The sequence below is a fragment of the Camellia sinensis genome, chromosome 4 (assembly GCF_055761805.1).
Source record: "Camellia sinensis isolate YWXY chromosome 4, ASM5576180v1, whole genome shotgun sequence".
Taxonomy (NCBI): Eukaryota; Viridiplantae; Streptophyta; class Magnoliopsida; order Ericales; family Theaceae; genus Camellia; species Camellia sinensis.
In genome coordinates, this window is record NC_138964.1 from 223655762 (window position 1) to 223675683 (window position 19922).

The following is a 19922-nucleotide window of genomic DNA, read 5'->3' on the forward strand; positions in this document are numbered from 1 at the left end:
ATTAACAATAGCTTGATTTCCAACATTTTCTTTCCGTCAAATTCCATTCATGTGAGGGATTGTTAGAAATAATGGTTTTATAAGCTTATTTTGGGCCATCTTTGAGCCTAAATTTGAGTGCGGCCCACACGTCTTCTGAGGTAGGTCCAAAGAGGTGACATGTTCCTTGTCGCATGGTAAGTCACATGGTGAAAACGGTTCATCAAAACCATTTATGAGTGAATGGGAAGTTGACGTAGTTTTCGGATTTGTGGAATGGACAATTAAAGAATTAAATGTGAGTTTTCTTGTAAGGCTTGTCCCACATTGGAAACTTAAGAGAACTTATGTATATATATAAGTTCTAGGTGGCAACACTTAGGTTGGACCCCAAGAGGCACCCTAAGTTTGTAGAATGGAAGAATTATGGACAATGTGAACCTTAGCCCAAACCACCACAAACGCGCGCGCGCCGCCGGCCATGCCATGCCGGGCGTGGGTGTGGGTTGTGGGTCGGGTCGGGTCGGTTCTAACTTTAATTTTTTGGACAAAATTTATTTGAATTTTTTCCAAAAATACTTACGGGAAAATTAATTTTCTGAATGAAATTAATTCAAATTTTGTGTCAAATTTGAATTCAATTTCTGTCCTAAATTTTTTCCTCCTTCAGTGTAGTTCCAGCAAGTCCAGTAGGTTCAAAAAGACCAAACATATTCGATTTTTTTCCAGGACAGATTCAAACTGCCCAGCAGTTTCTGAATAGATATGAAACTGCTGCAGTTATTTATTCGAAATTTGAATTGTATCTGTTGCACCTGTTCATTCAAAAACCTACCTGTTTGGTTTGATTTTCAAACCTGTTCGGGTCTATATATACCAGACCATTTCCAACAGTCAAGGTATTCTGAAAATCATCTTCTTGCCTTTCTTTTGCTCTCTTGCATAGATATATTCTTCATATTATTTTAAGAAAAAATTCAGAGAATAAAGAATACAAGTTTTTGTTCGCCGTACAAATTGTTTGGAGTGTTACTACAATTTGTGAAGATCATTGTATCCTGAGAGATAGACGCCATTAGTTCGTAAGTACCGTAGCGGGGCAAATTTGTCTTAAGGACAGAGTGTCACGTACTCGACTTAATCCTTATGTACTTTTCATTTCGATTAAATAAATTCGATAAATAATTTATTTTTTATTTGTTTGATTTGTTTCAAATTATTTATTTTACACAAAAAATTATTCTTACATAGAGAAGGGGAAATATCCCATCAATATAATTTTACAAAAATATTTATAAATTAATAAAAAAAACTTTATACATAATAATAATAATAATAATAATAATAATAATAATAATAATAATTGTAAATTTTTTCATAATTGAATATATTATTTGTCTGACACGTGTTGGAGTGATTGGCCCTTTATAGAATTACTGCAAAACCTTTATGCATTGAATAACATAATGTTTTGGAACAAAAGTTAAGCTTCAATTCACATGATGATGTGCCTGGGATGGATAGTATATATCTTATTCAAAGAACAAAAATGTTTTGGAATTTAGAAAAATGCTTGGGAGCACTAATTAGTGCTCCTATTAATTAGGTGGCAAGGTTTTAAAAAGCGGCCGCAACCGTTACGTAACGCCGTTACGTAACGGTTTTGGCGGTTACCGCCACCCGTTACGGCCGCTTTTGCAGTGTGATTGAGATTCACAGGTGTGTCGGCCGTAACGGCTGCCATGGCGGTTGTAACAGCGCCGTAACAGCCGTAACGGCCTGTTACGCACCATTACGTAACGGTTCCAAACTGTTTCTTTCAAAAAAACACACAAAAAAAAAACTAAAAATGGGGGAAGAGAGATAGAGAGAAGAGGGAAGATAAGAGAGAAAATGGAAGAGCAAGAGATAGAGAGAGAAAAGAGGGAAGATAAAGAATATGTTATTGATTTGTTGAAGCTGTAAGACCTATGTTATTCTATTCAGCTGCTATCACTCAACCATTTTGTTTGTATGTGTCCATCTATATATTGTTTGAAAATAATAATAATAATAATTGTGGTCATTATTTATTTGGCTTGTTAAAAATATATATATTTAGGCACTTATTTATTCCCTTACTTTTGTTATTGTTTATCTTATATATAATAGTTAGTGACTGATTTTTTGTATAATATAAAGTCATTAATTATTAAAATAAAATGTAAAAAACTCAGTTTATAGTGATTTAAAAATATCAAATATATTGGATCATACTTAAAAATTTACAAAAATTGATCAATATTTATTTTTAACCCAATAAATATGATCATGGAAAAAAAATATGCGTATCGATAAGTTTTTTTCAAATTGTGCGAAAAATAAAAAAATTCACGGTTCCGGTTACCGCAACCGTTACACTACGGCCTTTACACCCCGCAACTGCAACCGCGCCACCGCCACCGTTACGGCGACCGCAACCGCTTTTCAGAACCTTGGGTGGCAGTGAGTCTTGTCATTAATGATGTGATGTTTTGGTCTTGGAGTTGTATTTTTTTTTAATTTTTTTTATTTTTTTAATGTATTAGTGCTATTAGTGGTGGTTTTTTTAGTGGGATGAACCATTGTTGTGGAATTTAATATGGGAGTTTTAATATGTACGCCCAGTCTATTTGACGAGATATTTTGATTTTTTTTTTTTTTTTTTTTCACGCTCAATTAAAGATTTAGTTTTATAGAGACGTATCATACTGATTCATGGAAATGGGAAAGATTCGATGACTTCAGGTGGAACAAAAGAATAGGGCATTTGTGGTATCCAATGTGCATTTATTGCCAAAAATAGGGGAAGAAAATGGAAAGAAAATAATAGAAAAAAAATATCACATCAAATAATGTTATAATGTTATAATATTATATGTATTAATTAATGTATTAATTAATATATTAATAGATGATGTGGTATAATTTTAATAGTTTTGGGTATTTATAATCGGTGGTGTTACATATACCAATTAATGTACCAACTAATGTTATGATATTATTATTGACCACATTTGTTATACAAGTTACAAATACCTAAAACTATATAAATAATGTCACATCATCGGTTAGTACACTCACTACAACATTTTCTTAGTTTAGTGACATTTGAAAGTGCCACAAAACTATTCTTCTAATGACATTTTTTGGTCTTGTGACATTTTGAACAAGTGCCACTTCTATCGGTGCCACGGTAGATACGAGTGCCACGGTAGATACTTGCAAGTGCCACTGCACCATCATAGCTGAAAACTTTCAATGACATTTTAATGTCATGGTAGATATTATTTGTGGCACTATCAAGCACCATTAAAAAAAGAGTTAGTGACACTTGTAAGTGTCATTACACCATCAAGACTAAAACCTTTCAGTGACACTTTAATGTCATGGTAGGCACTATTCGTGACGCTATCAAGTGCCATTCATGACAATAATTCGTTGTAGAACAATTTGATCCGCTCTTGCGGAGACTCGAACCGCCAACCTTCCTCATCATAAACCTTATACACCACACTCTTCCCACTACACCTCTATAGCACCACATGATTATATATGCAACATATATTGTTTATATAGTACATACATCCATATTAATATAAAAGTATATGTATAAACATAATTATTTTATTGAACATAATTTATGTAAAATAAACTATTTACTACCAAAATAAAAAAGGACCACTTTTGGCGACTAAAAATATTTTTTAGTCACCAAGTCTATACTTTTGGCTACTAATCATTTTTTAGTTGCTAAAAAACTTAACTTTTGTCGACCAAAATCAGATTTGGTAGCTGAAGATGCACTTTTAGCTACCAAAATTTTGGTCACCAAAAAATTTTATTCCCGCCTTAGCATTTTAGTTTTCCCGCGCTAAAAATGACCACTTTTGGCAACTAAACTTATTTTTTAGTCGCCAATTGTAGACTTTTGGCTACTAAAATTTTTTTTGACACCAAAAAGCTTTACTTTTGGCTACTAAAATTTTTTTAGTCGGTAAAACCCATATAATCAACGACCAAACTTATTTTTAGTCACCAATTGTAGACTTTTGGCTACCAAATTTTTTTAGTCGCCAAAAACCTTTACTTTGGGCTACTAAAAATTTTTTAGTCACTAAAACCCATATAATCAGCGACCAAACTTAGTTTTAGTCGTCAATTGTAGACTTTTGACTACTAAAATTGTTTAGCCACCAAAAAGCTTTACTTTTGGCAACTAATGCTGTTTTGGTCACTGAAAGCTATACTTTCAGTGACCAAATTTTTTTGGTCAGAAAATTTAGTCGCCGAATATGCTTTTTCCTATAATGTATATTGAGTTTAATTTATTTATTTTTAATCATTTACTGCATTTTAAAAATTTAGAAAATATATTGGCATTTTTTGTTTTTTCAAAAATGTCATTATATGCTTGGAAAGTTTTTGGCTTAGTGGCATTTCTCAAAATGCTATAAAATATTTGTTTATGACACTTTTCACCTAAGTGCCATAAAAAGTAATTTGCACCTACCTAGTGTCCCGACATTTTTTAAAAAATGCCATTGCAAATATTCAGAAAAATTTTTTGTAGTGACATTTTTGTTGTAGTGAAGTGACACTTTTTTTAATTGAAATGCCACTAGAGCCTTATATGTTTGTGGCTCTATGACATTTTTCTAAAAAATGCCACCAAATATTCTTTTTGTGACATTTTTTAAGAACATGCCACTAGTATGGTGTCACTAAAATATGTTTTTGTTGTAGTGTTGTGACACTTGTTCATTGAAATGTCACTAGAGCCTTTTATGTTTGTCGTTTTGTGACATTTTTCAAAAATGTGCTACTAAATATCATTTTTGTGGCATTTTCTAAAAATATGTCACTAGTGTAGTGCCACTAAAGTATGTTTTTGTTGTAGTTTTGTGACACTTGTTCATTGAAATGTCACTAGAGCCTTTTATGTTTGTCGTTTTGTGGCATTTTTCAAAAACGTGCCACTAAATATCATTTTTTGTGACATTTTCTAAAAATATGCCACTAGTGTAGTGCCACTAAAGTACGTTTTTGTTGTAGTGACTAGTGTATACATTAATTGATACATATAGCATTATTCATTTATAATTTGTATAATAAGTGTGGTCAGTAATAATGACATAACACTAATTAGTACATTAGTGTAGTGTGTATATTAATTGGTACATATAGCACCACCAATAGAAAAAAGGCTCAAAAAAGAAGATTTTTAATGACAAATCCAACAAAAACATGACAAAGAGGGATGGTTGAGAGATTTAAATTTATTTATTTATTTTTTTGGGTGTTGGAGAAGAGATTTAAATGTTAGACTCAAAATAAATGCATCATGCAAGTCTTATTATCGCGTATTAGGAACAAAATAAATAGGGTGATTATTTGGTAGTTCAGGAATATGATTACGTAGTGTTTTATGATAGTATGATTGATAGAAAAGAAGGGATATTAATTAATTATTTGTGTTAGATTATTAAAAAAAGTATAATAAATAGTAATTGATCAGGAAGAACGATCACATGTATTCCAAGAGTTCCTAATAATTTTCCATAAATGGATAAGAGATTTGAGTAGAGTGATGGTTGTTGCTTTTAGCTTTAAAAGCTCAAAAATGCTAGAGACCCCAAAAATTCTACTAAAAATTTTACCAAATGTCTCACATGGGTGTGGGACCCACATGGGACCCATATTGTGTGGATCCCACACTCATGTGAGACATTTGGTAAAATTTTTAGTAGAATATTTGGAGTCTCTAACATTACTCTTAAAAGCTTTCTTAACTCTTAATTTGATTTTTTTTTTCTTTTCTTTTTTTCCTCCTTCTATTAGAGGGCAAAATTTCACTTTAAAAAATTCTGAATTTTCACTTTTACAGTGGACACAATGAAATAATAATCATTTTATAACCCTCAATTTGGAATTTTAGCATTCAAATTAAAATTAAAATTAAAATTAAGTACTCTAATTTTTTTTATTGTCCTTCAATTTTGTAATTTTTATTCCCTCATTTTGAAATTTCTCTATTTAAAAAGATATGAAATTTTACTGCCCATAAATAGTTGAATTTCACAATTTGAAAACAACGAACACAATAAATTTGTCATTTTTTTCTCTAAAATTTTTATATTCAACACATATATCTTGACGAAACTATTTCAAAAACACTATTTTTATAAATAAATAAATAAATAAAAACTTGTAGAATAAAAGTTACAGAATTTTGAATTTTAAAAAAATGAAATTAATTAGGAGCATGTTTGATGAATTTTATTTTACTTTATGTTTTTTTTTTTTTTAAATCAAAACAATTGAAGGAAAACACTTTATTCACACATTTCCCCAATTGCTTAATTTTTTTTATATAAAATCTCAACTTTAATATCTTGGACGAGTATTTTGTATAATGAGTACACCATGCTGATGTATTCATTATTATTTTATTTTTTTTTTATTTTTTTTTTTTTTTTGAACAAGATGTATTCGTTATTAGCTCCTCTCCTTACCTTCGTCTCTCTTTACTCCTCCACACCCGTCTTATGAGTTCCAACCCAAACCCACACCAATGATTCCAATCATCTACCACAATATATTGGTCATTCACAAAAAAAAATCAATTTCATATCGGATATTTATAAACACAAACAAATCACATTTTACATTAATAATCTTTACTGCGAGTTACAAAATGGGGAACTTACTGATAAGTCCCATGTAACAAGTTCAAAACCCAACTAATCCCAAAACAAAATACTTGCACCAATTAGTCCAACACATTTTTAACTGTTACCAAAAAATTCTTTTTTTTTTTTTTAATTTATAGACACTGTTCACATCTTACTACCGTCGGACTTCCGTTTAACGGTCGCCGGAGGCTCACCGGAATGTCTAGAATATTTCCGAAAAAAAAAAAAATTAAAAAACATGTTATGAAACTGTAAAATTTTACAGTTCTAAAGAATGTTATAAAACTGTAAAATTTTACAGTTTTAAACCATGATTCATTCCAGCACCAAAAAAAAAATTTGAAACTGCAAAATTTTACAGTTTTCACCGCCTGTAACTAAAACTCGAAAACTGCTTGTTCAGAATTCGAAAATATTCTCCATTAGAACAGAAAAACAGAAGTATATAGCAGAGAGAGAAAAAAAAAAAAAAAGAGATCGAAGGGGAAAGACGGATGTCTAACCAAATCTGTGTAGATCTACTCAGATCTGATGTAGATCTGAGTAGATCTATATCAGATCTAAGTAGATCCATTCATCTTCTTCGTCGGAAAATATATCATCTTCTTCGTCGGAGTTGATTTCAATGCTTGGTGGTTATCAATGAACCCCGATCAATGGAGAAAGATATGATCACCGGTGGTCCTCTTCCATGACAAACACGGTGACAGAAAAATGTAGAAAAAAAAACGAGAGAGGAAGGGAAGCAAAAAGCAGAGAGAGAGAGGAAAGGACTTTTGGGTGTAGTGAAAAAGTTATGAGATTAAATGGAGATCACATGTTTCCCATGGGACCTATGGGTAATTTTCCCTTACAAAATAGATAGTTCGGATCATCTATGTGTGTCCACGATAGGGCCCACAATAAGAGTATGGGCGAGTATGACCTCATCCCTTATATTTAAGTACATAATTATATTTAAAAAAATTGGTAACATGTTAAATGTGCTTAATTGGCTACTTAAAATGACAAGGTTTCCTAAAATCAAAGGATTTTGTTAATCCTCTACTCTGTACATATATTTCACATAACAAGCAAGCATTAAGTCATAAACCACTCCAAACAGAAGTAGAAGGAGGTGAGATGGTAGCACTCAAGGTTTTCTTTGCCTTTCTTAGTGTCCTTCTTATCAGTGCACAAGGTGAATTACCTATCAATCTTTTTCTCTTTTCTTTACTTTTATTTTTTATTTTTTATTTTTACACTGCTAACATGGTCCATATCTATGAACACCGAAAGGAGTAGACAAGGTAGGATGTTGCCTGAGAAAACAAAGGTCTTAAACATCTTCTTCTGGTGGCCCTAAGGGTTGACTTGGTAATGGCATGATTGTTTGAGTTTTTTTTTTCAGCGAAAGTCAATTGTTTGAGTTAGAAGTATTACGGGTTCTTTCGCCCACCTCATAAATTCTCAGTTCATATCATTTTGTTCTTTGAATATATATCAACTGTCGAGTACCATTTTGTTGGGATATAGAACAACTTTTGAGTAAAAATCAGATGTTCGGATGTAAATCCTATTTAGTATAGTTGATATATGAACAATTACTTTTAGTTTAAAAGTTAAATAATTGAAAATTGAGACAAAATGTGATGTGTAAGCTCCTGAGTACTATACATGTGCTTAGGGACTGACAAGTGCTCCAAGACTTCTAAGCTCCTTCTTAGGTTGTCCTAAATCTATGATCCAAATACGGACTTAAGAATTAAAAAAGAAACAAATTTTTTCTTTCTTTCTTTCTTTACAACAGAAATTTGATATATATTGTCAACCATATTCTTACAAACCATCTTCAAAATGGTTAGTTTAGCAAACATTTTTTCTTTTGTTTTTGGTACAAAGCAAAGATCAGCAATGCTAGGAACACTAACACAGATAGATGTCTCATAGATGGTGAATCCACATGTGAGTCTCATATTATGTAAGTCCCACACTTTGTGAGACATGCGTGCACTTTAGATTTCTTGTTGTTTAGAAGTAGTTGGTGTGCTAACCATTGTATATGTAGGTTTCGAAAAGTGTTCTCTATCTTCAATCAAGGTGGAAATAACAAAAACTGGGCGTGTTGTGAAGGGACAACCAGAGTATGAAGTTGCATTTAGTGTCGATGACGACTGCCCATGCGTTGAAGTTCAGGTTGTAGTAGGATGCAATGGATTCAATAGTGTTGAGCCGATTGACCCTTTCATTATTAAGAAAGACGATTCTGTGGGTGGATGCTTGTTGAAAAATGGCGGATCACTTTTTCAAGAGGAGCCACTCAAGTTTAAGTTTGCAGGCCAATTACCCACTGATAATTTCAAACCTATAAGCTCTACGATTGCCTGCTCTTAATCTCAGTAATGAATCAATCCTGCAACTGTGTGTGTGAGAGTGACAGAGACTTGTATCAAGAATTATGTTATTCTTCTTCGGATTTGAATATGAACTATGATATAAATAATTGGTAACATTTTTTTGTTAGCAGTAAAACATGTTTTTTATGATGATGCTCATATGTCGTATGAGAATGTAAGGTTTGAAGTAATGTGGCCAACATATTACTCTCTACTCATCAACCAATTATCTTGTTAACACATCATTACAAAGTGAGTTTACAAAATGGACTTGTATTGAAAAATGCTAGAGATCCCAAAAATTTTATCAAACTTTCTACCAAATGTCTCATATAGGTGTGGGACCCACACCATGTAAGTCCCATGTGGGTCCACTACAACAATTTACACTTTTGGCGACTAAACTTTTTTTAGTCACCAAAAGTTCTAGAATAGGTGACTAAAAATTACATTGGTCGGTGTTGAATATGGTTTTTAGCTAATAAATTTTTTTAGTAGCTATATCTTAATTATTGACGATTGAAAAAAATTTAGTCACTAAATATGCCACAATAGGCGACTAAAAATTATTTTAGTCAGCATTAATTCATATTTTAGGCTACTAAAAATTTTTTTAGCCGTCGTATATCAATTTTTGTCTACTAAAATAAATTTAGTCGCCAAAAAGCTAGCATAATGTTTCCTATTAAACTTTGGCGACCAAAGTTTTGGTTTGCAATTATTCATTTTCGATGACTAAAAATTTTTAGTCGCTATACAGTAATTTTTGCCTACTAAAATAATTTAGTTGCTAAATAAAAAGCATAAATTTTACTTTTATCTTTGGTGACGAAAAATTTGGTCGGTGAATATTTATTTTCGATAACCAAAACAACCTTAGTCGCCAAAAGTTCTACAATAGGCAACTAAAATTTTGTTTGGTCGGCGATGAAAGCAAATATTTTGGGGGGAAGTTTTTAAGATTTGGAGCCAATTCATTTATTCTATTACTTTTTTCATATTTTTTTTTATCAGTCTATCCAAACAAAAACTAGACTCTTGAGTCTTGCTCTCCCTCTTTCTCACTCTCATGGACGACGCACCATCACTTTACCTCCCATCACTCACCGTTGATCTTCCACCATCATTCACTGTCGATCTTCCACCGTCACACCGCTACCACCGTCACTTGCCTCGCATCTCCTCGCCTTGCCTTGCCTCGCATCTCATCTCTCTCTCTCTCTCTCTCCCCCCCTCTTGCCTCTTTTTTTTTGTCTACCTTTCTCTATTTTCCCATTTCACTCTACTTTTAGGATTTAGTCTTTTATGGTGTAGAGTTTTGATTTATGTGAAATCAATGAAAAATGATTGACATGGATTTCTATAAAATGATTGAAGGAACATGTAATTTATTAAGGATTTTTTTTTTTTTTTTTTTTGCCAGAATGAAGATTTCCCCATTTCACTCTAGTTCATGTCAAAATAGGAAATTTTGATTTTTGGTTATCTTGTTGATTGGGTTTCTCCCTATGAGTTCACTAGATTATTTGGTACTGTTATTTTGTTTAAAGATTCAAATTTTGGTTTGCTTGGTAAGGCAGAATTTTTCAAAGAGGAATGCCCAAAACAACGGAAAAAGAAAAGAAAATTATATGCAATGTTGGGGTTAATAATATTAAAACCTAGAAACAAAGTGATGCATAATAATTTTGGGCTAAATAAGTCCTTATTACCCTTAGGCTTGATGCAAGGACATTTAATTTGGGGGGTTTAAGCCAAAAAGGAAGCATTTACACCTTTCACAAGTTTCCTATTTGATTGAAATTCCTTCATAAATCTAACATCTCCCTTTTTGGGTACCCAAAATTTTTTAATGAATCAAAGGTTTAATCCATTTGCCCTATATCTATGTTCCCATCACAATTGATTACATCCAATGGGGGGGAAAAAAAAAACATTTTCCCCTTGTTGTTTCTATTCAAGGAACATAAATATGTAACACAATCATTTTTTACATTTTTTAAAAGAAAAGCATGACAAATAAGATGTTCGATTTAGAAAAGGAACATCAGGGAGAGATAATACCATCACAGTGGACTGGTTTAGATATATAGCCCTAAAATAACATGCTCTGGACATAAGAGGAGGACAGGAAGCTGGAAAGACAATGCCATTATGTTTCTTTATGAATAAAGACTAAACAATGTATTTCTATTTGTCACATTAAAAGTATTATTAAATAGTAAATATATAAGCATGTAATACTTGCCTTGGTTTAACATATACCATTACTGATGGCCTTTACAATAGTTGTATCTTCTAAGCAACCAAATTAACCAAATGACACTTCTTTTTCTCTCTATGTTCATTATGGACAAAGCAGGGCAAAGGATGCAAAAATTCTATCTCAAAGTGATGTTGTACTAACCACCTATGGAGTTTTATTTTCAAAATTTTCAACAAAGGTAAGAGGGAGTTTTTATGAGCATTAAGGCCGAGCTAAGCCCAGGCGTAGTAATAGGCCATTCTAATGGCTGTGGTGAAAAGGGCTTAGCAAGTGGACCTTAGTGTTAGCTCGGTCCAAGTATGATTACAGTCACCACGGTCGGAGTGGTGATAATTAGCTCGGTCATGGTATTCGGAGCCGAGGTATTATGGCTTCTTGTGGTGGACCTTGCTCTGATTAGCACGGTCAAAGCTTGCTGTAGTTAGCTCGGTCTTAACAGACAAAACCGAGGTACAAGTGAACAAGAGCTGAGCTATGAGTTGCATGTGAAGGCGCTGGATTAAGTATGACAAAGTGCTAGTGTTAGCTCGGTCATACTTTCATCCAACCGAAGCAAAACCATCTCACTTGGTTTAAGCAGTGAGGGGGGTGTTGAAGGATAAATATTATCTTTCAAGAGTGTGATTCCTAAGAGGACTCTACGTGGAGAAATAAGAGTCATACTAGGATTGTGCCAAGCAAAAACTATAAAAGCTCACAACATAACCTATATAGAGGTAACACGACTTTGATTCCCGAATACATAGAGCTTTTGTCTATTTGTCTATTTTGGCTGACTTAGGCATCGGAGAGGTATCCGGCACACACCCGCCGACTAGCTCACGTTTGTGTTTTCAGGGAGCAAAGCGACGACGTTTAGAGGAGCACAGACTTGATCAACAGGATTATACGAGAACATTATTTCGTGCTCGTACAAAAGGTATCCTGAAGGATTCTTGTTTGAATTTATGTCATATCTTTGAGTACATCTTGCTTAAGTAGCATGTACAGATAAAATCAATATAAATTTGTCTTTCATTCTTTAGTTTTACTTTGTAGAATGCTAAAGAAAATTGGGGACTTTACTCAGTGAGATGGTTTAGGGTGGTGCTTGACGAGGCACATACCATAAAATCTTCTAAGAGTCAAATTTCTATGGATGCAGCTGCACTTACTGCTGATCGTCGATGGTGTCTTACTGGTACTCCTATCCAAGTATATTAATGTAATCAAATTGTGGTGTTGTATTGAGATTATTATTCAGTTAACCATCTTTTTCTTTGAACAGTTTATATTCTGTCTTGTGGTTTACCTTAACCATATGAGCAGAGTACAACTTGGGCATGTTCATTATTTAGCAATTTCATTTTTTTTTTCTTGTAATTTAAACTTTGTTATGAACTACAGTGTACAATTTGGACAAGTTATTCCTTTTTGGATGGTTGGTTGGAAGTGAAAATGGACGCAGATTGTGGAATGGTTGATAATATATGTATTGTATTGTTTTATTTATATACATGATACATGTTGTATGGAATACATACAGGCTGTGAACAAATTAATTAAAAAAATGATATTTTTTGTGACTAAACAATTGGTAGCTAAAAAGGAAGTAAATAATTTTAGCAACTAAACCTTTAGTACCTAAAAATAAACAAAATAAAAAAAAAAAAAAAAACTTGTTGGCGACTAAATATTTAACCAAAAGAATCAGACTTTAGGTGACTAAACATTAGTAGCTAAAAAAAAATAAAACAAAAACAAAAATTTTGGTGACTAAATATTTAGTGGCAAAAAAAAAAAAGTTTTAAGCAACTAAAACTTTAGTATAGCTAAAAAAAATTTGGCGACTAAATATTTAGTAGCCAAAAAAAAAAAGTTCTAAGCAACTAAAACTTTAGTATAGCTAAAAAAATTAAGATGAACAAAAAAAAAGTTGACGACTAAATGTTTAGTCGCCCTAAATAATATAAGTTTTTGGTGACAAAAAGCTTTAGTAGTTGAAAATGCGCTATTAATTTTATTTAAAACCTTTTGGTGACCAATTGGCAACTTTCGGCGACTAAACCTTTTTTAGTCTCCAATTACCTTTCCCGACAATCATTCAACGACTAATTTGGTGACCAAAAATTTTAGTCGGTGAAAGTGCCATTTGTTGTAGTGGTCCCACACCATATGAGACATTTGGTAGAAAATTGATAAAAAATTTAAGATCTCTAGCATTACTCCTTGTATATCATTTTCCTATTAGCAATCATCAACATTTATTGAGCAAAACAAAAGAATAGTTTTAGGTACCCACTCTTATCTAGCCCGAATGTGATTTTGTGATTGTGATTGAATTTGAGTGGTGAGTGGTCCATGTATAGAATGAATCTAAATCATAAGATAATAATTCTGGGTAAATTCGGGATAGATAAGGGTGGGTTTGTAGTATTACTCCTAAAAAAATTCATCAACATTTATTCACCATCATAGTGTCTTAGGATCTATATTTTTTGAGATATATTACATTGTGCCCCTTTCATGTTTGGCTACTTTTTCACTTTAGCTCTTAAAGTTTTTTTCTTTTTGTTTTTTTTTTTTCACTTTGACCCTTTACTCCTAAAGCAAACTACGGTTAAAAATTAGACAAAAACTGACACATTAACAATCACGTATTCACACATCTGACGCAAACTCAAACCCTAATATGAAAATAATTTTTTTATGTTATATAAAAATTATCGTGATATTTTTTGTCTATTTTTGAACAAAAGTTGGTTTTAAGAGTAAATTAAAAAAAAAAATTGAAACATAAAGAACATGAGAAAAAACAAACATGAGGTAAAGTGAGAAAGTAGTCAAACATGAAAGGGCAAAGTATCTTTTTATATGCTCTAGAGGCACTTGTTAGCCAGATTCATTTAAGCTGAGGGCAAATTTAGTGTCGTAAACATAGCAAAGCCTTCCAAATTGGAGGTCCTAACTTGGTAAAATTAAGTGTAACATCACATGACAAGCTCATCTTCTTCTCCAACTTTCTTTTCTCCTCAAAAAGAAAGAGGGAATGAAAATTGGAAGAAAGTGTCTTCAAAATCAGAAACTTCTCCTAAGATTGTTGATTTGTGAGAGAATGGTTAGTGTTATCACACAAATTCTGGACTAGTTACAGTGGAGGAATATAATACCAATCAGCCAAACCCAGAATTCATCATCTTCCAAGGCCACTGTTTAAAATGCCAATAATAATTTTCCTTTTCTATTTTCTTCAGCACAAAAGAAATGGGAGCTCCATGACCAAGAACTAAAGTCAGTGATTGGAAACGAAAAGGCTTATGAGTAAAAAACTGCTAAAAGATGAGGTTCGGGGTAAGAATTGATAGGGAGTAGTTTGTATTATGCTACTGTGCATCACATGTGATTGTATACCTGGATTAGTTAGAGAGAGAGTAGGTGGTTAGCAGTTATATTGGTTAGGTAGTTATATAGTTTGTTACATAGATACATATAGATATATACATATGGTAGCTAGTATATATAAAGCTCTTGACTATAACTGATTGATTAAGATGAATGAATAAACTCTGAAGTTCTTCATGGTATCAGGAGAAAAGCTAAGGATCATGAAAAATTTTTCATGAAAATGATCATGAAAGAATTATGACCTTTGGATTACCTTGATTAGTGTGTGGTGCTTTATTTTAAGTGTAATCCAAAGGTCATAAATCTTTCATGATCATTTTCATGAAAGTTTTTTCATGATACCTAGTATTGCTCTGGTATCAGAGCCCTGTTAAGCTCCACTGAGCAATCCATGGGTTCCTCTACAGAATCTTTATCTTCTTCTTCTTCCTTCCATCAAATCTCAACATGCTGATTTCGAATCTAAGTTCTCTTGTTACCGTAAAGCTTGATAGCACAAATTTTATCATCTGGAAAAACCAGATGCAAAATATTCTTCGTGCAACAGACTTGTTGAAGTTCGCCGATGGTTCGTTTCCATGTCATGTTGCTCATATTCGTAGTTCTTCAGCAACAGAGGTTAGCAATCCAGATGCGATTCAATGGCGGATGATTGATGCACATCTCTTGAGTTGCGTCACAGCTACGCTTTCACCTGTAATTTTTACAACAGTTCTTCACCTACGGTCCAATTCTGTGGTGTGGACTGCACTTGACAAACGTTTCACGAATCTTTCTTGCTCACACATTCATCAACTGAAGAACAGATTGAATTCTATTTCGAAAGGCTCCGATTCAATGGAAATCTATCTAAACAACATCAAATCTATTGTTGATCAACTCAGTATTGCATCTTCCTTTATTGATGATGAGGATATCGTTCTTATCGCCTTGAACGGCTTACCGGCTGAGTATGATTCTTTCAAGACAGCCATCCGAGCGAGGCCTGAAAGTATATCTATGGAAGATCTATTTTCTTTGCTCTGCTCAGAAGCTCTTCATATTGAAGGCAAGTTACAACACAACTCAGATCCTCATTTTGGTCCTGCAACACAGGGAGATTCCAATGCCAATGCTTCCAAAGGTTATGTTTCCTATAATAATAATCGTGGCTCTTCTCGTGGTATTCTCGAGGCACTTTTCGTGCAAATCGATTCAGTTCTAATCGATACTCTTCTTTTCGAGGAGGTCGTTCTCAAAATCGCACCAGATCTTCTTTTGGAACCATTTGCCAGATTTGTGGAAAAGCTAATCACTCCGCTTCTGAGTGTGGGCATCGGCTTGATCTTCAATATCAGCCCCAGCCACATTAGTCTCAACAATCACCCTACTGCTTCTTCATCTGGTGCTTTTATGCCTCATCAATCCAAGGCTTTTCTCACCACCATCCCTGATGATACTGCCTCTCATGTTTCTAGTCCTTGGTTCTTGGACTCTGCTGCTTCTGACCATGTCACAAATGACCTTCATAATCTGTATTATTATCAGTCCTATACTGGTTCCGATCAAGTTACCATTGGCAACGGAACTTCTCTTCCTATACATCACACTGGCAAAGGTATTCTCCTCACCCCACACCACTCCTTTAAGCTTGCAAAAGCTCTTCATGTTCCTTTCATACAGTCCAATTTGCTCTCTGTTCAACAGTTGGCCAAAGACAATGATTGCTCCATAATTTTGGATAAATCTACCTTTTCCATCCAGGACAATCATTCTAAAGCAATTCTTCACAAAGGTTTTCATGTTAATGGCCTCTACCATTTTCCTGTGGGTTCTTGTCCTTCTCCACATGTTTTTGCTGCGTCATCAACATCTCCTTCCACTGCGGCTATATGGCACAAAAGACTTGACCATCCTTCATTTGCAAAATTTCAATTACTAAAATCTCAATTGTCATTGTCTCATTCTTTCAATAAAACTGATTTGTCTTGTGTTGTTTGTTCCACTTCTAAATGTCATAGACTTCCATTTGTGCTTTCTAATTCTAAAACTGATGTTCCATTAGCTTTAATTCACACTGACGTTTGGGGACCGTTTAATTGTTCCTCTAGTGCTTATCGCTATTATGTGTTGTTTGTTGATGATCACAGTCGCTTTACATGGATTTATCCTCTTGTCTATAAAAGCAAAGTCTTTTCTAAATTCATGATGTTTAAAGCATTTGTGGAAAAACAATTTGGTCTTCAGTTCCATACCAGTCAGTTCCATTTGCATGCTTACAGTGACTCAAATTGGGCTGGGGACTCCACTGACCGCCGATCTACTTCTGGCTACTGTATCTATTTGGGTACCAATCTCATCTCTTGGTCCTCCAAAAAGCAAGCCACTGTTTCCCAGTCATCCACTGAAGCTGAATACCGCAGTCTTGCTCACACTTCTGCCGAGCTGTCCTGGTTACAAATGCTTCTCACTGAGTTCTCCATTTCTCCATCAACTCCTCCTACGTTATGGTGTGATAATCTCTCCTCCATGTCCTTGGCTACCAATCCTGTTTTCCACAGTCGATCCAAGCATATTGAAGTCGACTGCCACTTTGTCCGCGAAAGAGTTGCTGCCAACAAACTTCTCCTCAAATATGTTCCTTCTGCTGATCAAGTGGCTGATGTTTTTACCAAACCTCTCTCTACTGCTCAGTTTTCCTTTCTCACTGCCAAGCTCATGGTTTCTTCAGCTCCCATTAGCTTGTGGGGGCATGATAGGGAATAGTTTGTATTATGTTGTTGTGCATCACATGTGATTGTATACCTGGATTAGTTAGAGAGAGTATGTCGTTAGGCAGTTATATTGGTTAGGTAGTTATATAGTTTGTTACATAGATACATATAGATATATACATATGGTAGCTAGTATATATAAAGCTCGACTGTAACTGATTGATTAAGATGAATGAATAAACTCTGAAGTTCTTCAAGAATCACCCAAGGATTACTGTCTTACGTGTCCATAATTGGGTCATGATAATCTTTAGAAAGTGGAGACCATCATTCTATCATATAAAATATTTACAAGGCAATCCATTATTCCATGTGACAGAACATTTTCATGTTATTCACATGAACTCTCTATTCACTGTGCCTTAATCTGAAGAGTCCCAATTGCTCAAGCAAGGCCTCACTATGCTCGGCCCAATCCAATCTAATTGGACCCTCTTCATCTTGTAGGAGATCAACCCAAGTTGAGTTGGCTACAGAGATTTTGGCCATGTGAAGGAAAGTAGCAGCCAGCTACATGGTGGGGAAGCCATGTGAGTTGGCCATGAGGCCATGAAGCAATCTGGAAAGCCACCGAAATGGGCTGGCAGCCAGCTCATTTCAAAGGGTGCCTCTTGCCTTTGTAATCTCTATATATAGAGAAGTGATGGTGAGTTGAATAAAGGGCATCATAGTTGAGAGAGTGTGTTATATAGAGAGACAGTGAGTTGAGAGTGTGTAATCTCCTCCATTTGTTGATATATAACAACATCGCTCCCGTGGACGTAGGCCGGTTTGCCGAACCACGTTAAAAGTCTTGTGTTTTTGCTTGTGAGTGTCCCCTGGTGTGCCCCCGATCCACAACAATTGGTATCAGAGCCCGGGTGGAGAAAAATCGAGTTTTTTCCGAAAGTGTCCAGATTTCGAAGTGGTCGAAATCCACTTTTGACCATACCAGGAGGAAGAACTCCCCGAGAGGAGTCCAGAACAGCAAAAACAGAGCCCAGAGGAGCTTCCACGCGCCCTCACGCGCCTCTAGAAGTTTGCGCGTGACTCCCAGTCTCATCACGCGCCCACACGCGCCGTTCAGACTCCCGGCGCGTGGTCCCAGTCTCACCCACGCGCTCCACGCGCGGACGAAGGAAGAAGACGCGTGAGTTCACGCGCGACACGCGCCGCACGCGCGCACCAAGCCACCGGAGCCGGAGCCGCGTTGACCGAGCTGGAGCCGCTGACCGAGCCGCTGACCAAGCCGCTGACTGAGCCGAGGACGTCAGCCTGACGTCAGCAGAACCGGAGGAGTTATCTGGTGCTTCTCAGGCGCACCAGATTCAGCAGATCGGAACCGTTGAAACTATTTTGGCTAGATCTAGGCCATTCGGAGTCCGTTTTTGGCGATCCAATAGTGAGTTTCAACTATTTGGAGTATTCCGGACACATCCGTACGGTTAGTTTTTGAATCGGAGGCATTCAAACTCTTTTGGCTAGATCTAGGCCATTCGGAGTCCGTTTTTGGCGATCCAATAGTGCGTTCCAACTATTTGGAATATTCCGGACCCATCCGTACAGTCAGATTCTTAAATCGGAATTTCTTTAAAAAGGAAAGAAATTTACAATGGCAGGAAAAGGTTCAAGTTTCATGATTGAGCCTTTTAATGGCAGTAATGACTTTACCCTGTGGCAGCAAAGGGTGAAAAACATTTTAACACGAGAAGGTCTGGTGAAAGCTCTTCTCAAAAAGTCCAACAAACCGGAAGACATGAAGGATGACAAGTGGGAGGAGTTGAGGGAATTGGCAAACAGTACAATTCAGTTGTATCTCGGGAACAACACACTCCGGGAAGTCATCAGTGAAGTAGATCCGGCGGAGCTATGGGCAAAGTTAGAGATGAGGTACAAGTCAAAGTCTTTGACAAACCGGTTATCTCTGAAGAGGCAGCTATATACACTTAGAATGCCAGAAGGTGCAAACCTCACAGAACATCTGGACGAGTTCAATAGGATCACAATGGAATTGGACACCATTGGAGACAAGACCCAGGAGGAAGATAGGGCTATGATCTTGCTGGTCTCTCTACCTGCATCATATGAGCATCTCAGGACAACTCTATTGTACGGGAAGGATGCTCTTGGACTGGATGAGGTGATTGCTACGCTCATTTCTCATGAGTCGATGAAGAAACAGGAAGGTAGCAGTAGCAAACACCCAGAAGAAAATGCCATGGTTGCCTCAGAAAATGAGCAAGGCAGAGGTAGGTCCAATAATAGACGGGGTAGATCCAAATCAAGAGGACGTTCGCAATCAAGGTTAGGCTTCAGGAGAAAGTGTTATTACTGTGATCAGGAGGATCACCTCATAAAAGACTGTGCAAAGCTCAAGGAGGACAAGGCACACAAGGAACAGGCGAGCTCATCAAATGTCGCTGCTGCAGTAAATGCTAAGGATGAGTATGCATTTACAGTTTCGTCGAGTATG

General features: G+C 35.2%; 1 protein-coding gene across 1 annotated transcript; it reads left to right on the forward strand.

The window, feature by feature from the left end:
• Positions 1-8621: 8621 nt before the first annotated feature.
• LOC114288358 (uncharacterized) lies at positions 8622-9065 on the forward strand. The gene is made up of 2 exons (XM_028231892.2): positions 8622-8652; positions 8740-9065. Exons 1-2 carry the CDS (start codon positions 8622-8624, stop codon positions 9063-9065), a joined length of 357 nt encoding a protein of 118 aa, XP_028087693.2.
• Positions 9066-19922: the final 10857 nt, after the last annotated feature.